This window comes from Cephus cinctus, unplaced genomic scaffold, assembly GCF_000341935.2.
Source record: "Cephus cinctus unplaced genomic scaffold, Ccin1 Ccin1_scaffold0318, whole genome shotgun sequence".
Lineage (NCBI taxonomy): Eukaryota > Metazoa > Arthropoda > Insecta > Hymenoptera > Cephidae > Cephus > Cephus cinctus.
The window spans coordinates 130,364-136,814 of NW_014333019.1; the positions used below are offsets into that span (position 1 = coordinate 130,364).

The following is a 6,451-nucleotide window of genomic DNA, read 5'->3' on the forward strand; positions in this document are numbered from 1 at the left end:
TACCTTGATTATCGATATTGTGATTTACGTTGATACTCTGTGATTGATATCGATCGTTTCCTTTTTCTATTTTCGATTGATCCTCAGCTTCGCTATTGATCTTTACAAATGTATTGGTAGCGCTCTCCAGCGAAATTAGATCATCGTTTTCGTTGCTCGAGACAACTTCAAACGAATCCAATTGTCTATCCATGCTTGTTTCGATTGATTCCAATTTCTTATCTAGAGAACGAAGATCGTGTTTTATAAAATGTTCTGTATCGCTTCCTGGTATGGAATTTCTCGCAGGTGACGATGTTGGTGTCTTTGGAGTTTCTGATATCGGATTTTCATCTATTAGAGATATCAGTTGTCGATCAATCAAGTTGTACTCCCTAGTGACGCTCGTGGACGTTTCGGTTCTATTTTCATGGTTAACTGACAATTCGAACTTTGCTTCATGGATCAATTGACTGTCCTTAATCTTGACGCTGTTCGAAGTATTTTGCGAATTTGCATCTTTAGTCTCCACAAAAAGATTAGTCGACGCTCTTTCTTTTTCCAGTTTTAAGTTCAAGGTTTCTTCTTGTCCATTTACACTTGAATCATTCGTTGCTTTTATCGTGTATTCACTAATTTTCTGAGTATCATCGTTTTCTTCTTTCTGCATTGTCTCTAGCTGGTGCTTTGAATTTTCAATTATTGGTTCTATATTCGTAGGCCTGTCTTTATCATTAGAATGAATATGATCATCGGGCTTACTGAGGTCTCTTAGAATGTCCATCCTTTTCGAAGATTCTTCAATTATTTTATTGGATTTGTCAGTTTCTTTATTTTTCACATCGTCAATTTCTTCTTTTCTTAATTTTCTCTCCGCATTGCCAGAGTCGATGTGCACGTTATGCACTTCCACGGATACTTCAACTTTTCCAGTATCTTCCACACCTTCCTGTGCGTCATGCACGTCATACACTACTTTCTCAAGATCATTCTCGACATTCACATGTTTCTTTACATTTTGACTGAGTACTTCCGTGACTTTTGAAATCTGCACAGGGCTGCTACTTGGTTTTACAATAATTTGTTCCTTTTCTAAAAATTCTTCAACAATACTCTCTCGCTTATCTGTATCCCGAAGAGTTCCACCCGTTAGTGTCTGATCTTCGATAAATGTCTGTCTTACTTCCGAATCATTTAGTGATTTCGGTACAACATTATTGATAGCCTGCATCAATTCCTCTTCGATCTCTTCATCGGATTGAGCAGAACATTCCGAGAGGTCAGAAGTGTCTTCCGCATCCTTATCGCCAATCAGCGCCCGAAAATCAGCGCTAGGATTAGGTACTAGCATAGCCACGGGTTCGGATTGCGCTTGCATTTTCTTTTTTTGGAAAAGCCAATTTTCTTCCCAGGACTCTACTGGTATCACGTGATCCACGTGCGAAGGCAGATCCGATTCTTCTTGACTATCCTCCGATGATTCCTGCGATGCTGCAACACAATCAACTCTCGATTATACGACCATCGAATTAAGAAACGAGCATTGACACTGGTACATAAAATTGTGATACATACGATCAATAATATCCATTCCAAATTCTGGGAATGGTACCCTACGTGCATTTTTGAAATCCAATTCGTTGGTCTCATTTTCCTCGCGATCTTCGTCCGACGTATAGGTCGTAGTAACCTCTTCGATATGTTCTTCGATCTGAAATCAATATCACAACAATGGCATAAACTCTACATACTAAATTACTGAGTCTACAAAAAAGCGATATTATATCTCGAAATCTTTACAGTTCTTTAAAGTATTCTCCAAACGACTTTTTTTTTCTTCAACTTTCTACAGCACGCTGTACAGTCATAAGTCGAAGGCTTCTTGCTGATTATACAACAATAGCCCACGGTCTCTACCATTCAACAGACTTCACAAAGAGACTCCCATTGTACACCGAATCGTATAAACTAATATCTACGTAAGGCTAGTACAGTTCTTTATGTAATTTAGCAGAAGCGGCTGCTTACGTGGCGGCACGATAATATTGAACGTCACATGTGCCTCTACATGTCAGGTCGTAATTGCGTAGCTCCGCGTATATAGGCGCATGCGTGTAACGAAATTAGCGCTGTAGGAATACACAGAAACGATCTTCGTAGACAGGGATGAACGGACAGGTAAATGGCGGGTCGGATTGTCAGTCGGATGGTCAGAAAGACTGACTGACTGACGTATAGTTTTATGATTACGGCAACATATTGGATCGTTGACGTAAAACTATTCAAGGATCTCCACTTTTTCCTGCAACTCCTAGACATCCATTTCACGACCTTCGTTAAACTTTGAGATCGGCTCATCGAAGCACTCCGAGGGTCTTGGGAATCGATAAGAATTCGTGGCATGTGTTCCAGGATGCCATCGCTAGCTGAGAAGGTCAGGGCCGACGAGCGTATGTGTAGGAGATGTTATGTGCATCCAAACTGGTATCCTTATACGTGGTTAAATCTTGGCACACGTGATACTATTCCGCGAATATCGCTCCGTATAGGTTCTTGTCTGAGCTTTATGAATTATTCAGTAGCGAGTCTCACCTGACTGTTCATCGCTGTATCTACTTGGATTCGTATCGTACTGGAAAATTATTTTTAAAGCTACTTCGATATGGGAGGTTGACGTGCGGCGAGCCAGTGATCCGCGAGAAGCTTAAGAGAGAGAGAGAGAGAGAGAGAGAGAGAGAGAGAGGATTTGGCGCCATTCATTTTTTTAGGGGGGGATTTTTCATAAAATTTCTTAAGCCATAACTTTTGGGATATGTTTCATTGATTTTGGAAATAATCATCTAGATTTAAAACTATTGCTTTTTTTTTATGTATTATTTGAGAAATAATACCGTTAACGACAGCGGTTCTTGACGGGTCCTGATGTGCCTGGATGGTGGTACACTGGTATCGCTGCTATATTCGTCTTGGGACAGTGGTTCCAAGCTGCTGCTACCTTCCTCGACTCCCTCATCGAGCCCCACCTCGATTTCACCTGCAAGTTCACGAGAGTCATTTCTTTACTCGTCATGTTTTCGTTATTTGATCGTTGATTCTCTGATTGATATACGGATTGTACGTTTATTGATTGTGTTATTAAGGCGTGCTCGTAACTGCAAGATCATGATTTGGGTATCCAAGTGAGAATGACTTCGGGGAAGATCATTGTGCAAAGTGTACTTTTTGTACTCTTATACTCGTTTGGCAAGCGTTCTTTTTTAATATCATTTTGACTAAAGTTCCTGTCTCGATAAGAACTCTTCTGGAAAGATCTTTACTCACGTTCTTCTCGGGTAATACGTTTTCTAAGGATATCCATTTGTCACGAGGTATTTGCAACGATAGATCGACTGGTTGTGATCGAACGAGTTTGTAGGAACTGTAAATATTGATGTTGGCTAATTCTATCTTATCTCTACGGTTGTTTTTTATAATTCGCAATGCAGATAAGTTGGATCAAGCGTAATGGCAGTGCTTGCAAAGGTAATGGTTTGGATGCGAGATTACAGCCTTAGCGAACGTATACAATCATACGAGATATCTTATTTATTAATTTCGTTAATTTATAGTCATCGTGCACTACGTACTGGTTATGAATTTCGGCCTTGGTGATGATTTTTCACGAAGGACGTTGCTGTTACCGTCGATGTGCTCCCTTTGATATTTCTCAATGACCTAAAAAAGTACGTGGCGGCTGTAGATCGGGCATTTATGATGGTTACGTGTATCGTTACGCATTGCACGGTTGCCGTGATTATCGTATGGTGTTTCTAAGAGCTGTTTACCTTGTTGAGTATGGCAGTAGCTAGAAGATCCTCGTAACTTTGATCAGATATATCACGGCCTTCTTGAGACCTTCCGGTCTCGGATCCTCCTAATCCCGGTAACTTCCTGGCTTCCTCCACAGCACGCTCTACCAATTCCCGTAGAGCCGTGTGCGCCATCGTCGGTGTGTCCGTGGCTGGTTTGTCTGATGATATAATATAAAATTATAAATTTAATCGTAAGTAAGTCCTGATATGTCGATATATCATTTGGTTAATTATATTTTTCAATTTTATAACGCAAACAAGATCAGCATCTCCCTGTATCAGCGAGTTAATGATAATTACAGATAATAGGTAATTAATCGTAAACTGCAATGCCAGAGACACTTATCGTATATGAGAAGAATATTTAACCTTCGAGTTCAATTAATTGTCTGCGGTTATTCGAATCTTCGTTGTGCATTAAGATTGTATGGGACTGATTTATCTTTTGATATAAGGAAAAGATCGATTGCATGTATTTGCTATGCGTAATAACCTTGCGAAAGCGACCTTGCGGTTTTCACCTCTCGGTGAAATTCCACGTAGACGCGACCTCCTGAACTCTTTTCATGACGCTAACGCATTGGTGACGTCCATACAGGTTTACAGAACGATAAGGTACACGGGATGCTGGGTGAATGATGGTGGGGACCTGTTGTGCGATAACCCGAGGTTCTGAGCTTTCTAAGCCTGATCTCACAGTTAAAGGTAGAAGGTCAAGGCCGTGCTTGTGTTCGGACAGGTATTCACTACTATCGTCGCTAGCGATTATCGATGTGAATCTGTCAATTAATTTCAAACACGGAAATCGTTTTATTCTTTGGTACGAGGCTTTTGAAAATGATGTACAAACGTGTCTAGCACGATAGGTTTGCGTCTTTTTAATAGAACTTTATGTCTGAAGGTAATCCAACGACTTTCCTGAATCGTTAATAATCCTTGGAATTCCTGTGTGTCCTGGAATTTACAATTGCGTGTATGTTGTAAGAAAATAGATAAGAGGTGACTGTACGCGGGTGAGTTTTTTTTTACTTGAAAATCATCAGTATGCAAATTCACATAGATTTACGTGTAGCTGTGTATCTGTTGCAGGTACATTTTGCAAGACTTTCGTTATTACAGTTGACTGTTTACAGGGAGTTGTTTGGTGAGTTCATGAGGATGAAATAAGAAACGTATATAATTTGGCAATTCCAAAACGAGTTATTACAGTCGGAAAAATTGTCTCACCGTCCGTCAGCTAGATGATAATTAGCTGTTTCGCAATCAACGTAATTGCCGCGGTTTTTTTTTTTAGTTTAACAAGACAATCCCCTGTTTCTTATATTCTGAATTACTCCGAAGTGCGTAAAATTTTTTTATTTTTCGAAAGTCCAAAATTCATGCAATAAAATGTCCTTTAATATCTTCAAGTAGAAAGTATCGATATGTCGATCAGTTAACACGTGAAATTTGACAAACGAGTCTCGCATTTTGATTTTATTGAATATTTTAAATTCCGATCTTTCCTTTCACCCAGAATACGTTAGCCCAAAAGTGCAAATTGTATTTTAAGTATAGAAAAAAAAAAAAACTTTCTCAATACATACACGGGAGTGGGTTCTCTTAATGTCAACCTAATAAAATAGCCCTCTCTCATTCAAGTTTCATCCGTAAGCATAATATAGCAATAGACTCGAATAGGATTTTTGAAAATTGTTTTCAAACATCTCAAAATTTAAGAGGCTTTCCAATCCACTCGAGCCGGGTATTAAAATCTTTGACAAATCTTTCAGAACGTGAGGACATACCGTACGTATAATATTACACGTGTGTATGTACAGACGGGTAAGCAGAAGTCAAGGCAAAGCAGGTCACTAGGGAAATCAAAACCGGTCGTCCGTATATCATTTTGATTTACATTATCCGAATCGTATAATCGATATGATCAATAGTGTAGATACGCGTACAAGATAAGTGTAGAAATGTCACGAGTCGATCATTACCATTTTTCTTCGTGACGAAAACGTAGAGGAAGTAGATAATGACAAGTCCACCAATCAGAGTCAACATCTCTTCGATAAGTTGCACTAACATTTAACACAGGATTCACATAATTCATTAAAAAATCATATCATCCTCAAACTCTTTGATAATATCACTTCTCATACGAGCACTGTAACGCTGTTTCCAGTTATAGTTTCTAATCACTGAATCATTTCAGTACAGGTTGATGTTGCGCGCGCACCCATCCACTGCTGCTATCGTGATAAAATAACTCAGTGTTTTCAAGCTGATAATACGTACAGTATATCCCTGATAATTTTATAAATATATAATTTCATACCAAAACTAGTATGATCCATATGCCTCTCACGAATTATGATCATTAATCATCGTTACCTCCTTCAAGTACTTATTGCTGGGCATCTTTAACTTGGCAGTTGTGCATGCAAGACACGCAAAAACTTTCTTGCTTTGCTAGACGAATATTTTTTATTGATAATTACAGCGATAATTTTTTTGTTCTCTTTTATCGAAGATTTTATTGAGCCTAGTGCTTGCATCTTTAGGACTTTCTTGCTGACTGGAGACGACGGAATGACAGGTGAGAGAGAGAGAGAGAGAGAGAGAGAGAGAGAGAG

The 6,451-nt window shown here is 39.1% G+C and overlaps 1 protein-coding gene across 19 annotated transcripts in view; it reads right to left on the minus strand.

Moving 5' to 3' along the window:
• The window catches only part of LOC107266503, a 34,384-nt gene that overhangs the window by 6,857 nt on the left and 21,076 nt on the right, over window positions 1-6,451 (minus strand). For 11 of the 19 annotated variants that reach the window (XM_015737052.1, XM_015737055.1, XM_015737051.1 and 8 more), the window contains 5 exons: window positions 3,804-3,988; window positions 3,606-3,693; window positions 2,871-3,013; window positions 1,555-1,690; window positions 4-1,470 (listed from right to left, as the gene is read on the minus strand). In XM_015737052.1, the coding sequence (XP_015592538.1) occupies window positions 4-1,470; window positions 1,555-1,690; window positions 2,871-3,013; window positions 3,606-3,693; window positions 3,804-3,988 (2,019 nt within the window). Of the gene's footprint in view, window positions 1-3; window positions 1,471-1,554; window positions 1,691-2,870; window positions 3,014-3,605; window positions 3,694-3,803; window positions 3,989-5,812; window positions 6,123-6,153; window positions 6,394-6,451 lie in introns of those variants that run through there. The other 8 variants (XM_025083730.1, XM_025083729.1, XM_025083726.1 and 5 more) reach the window with 6 other exon arrangements.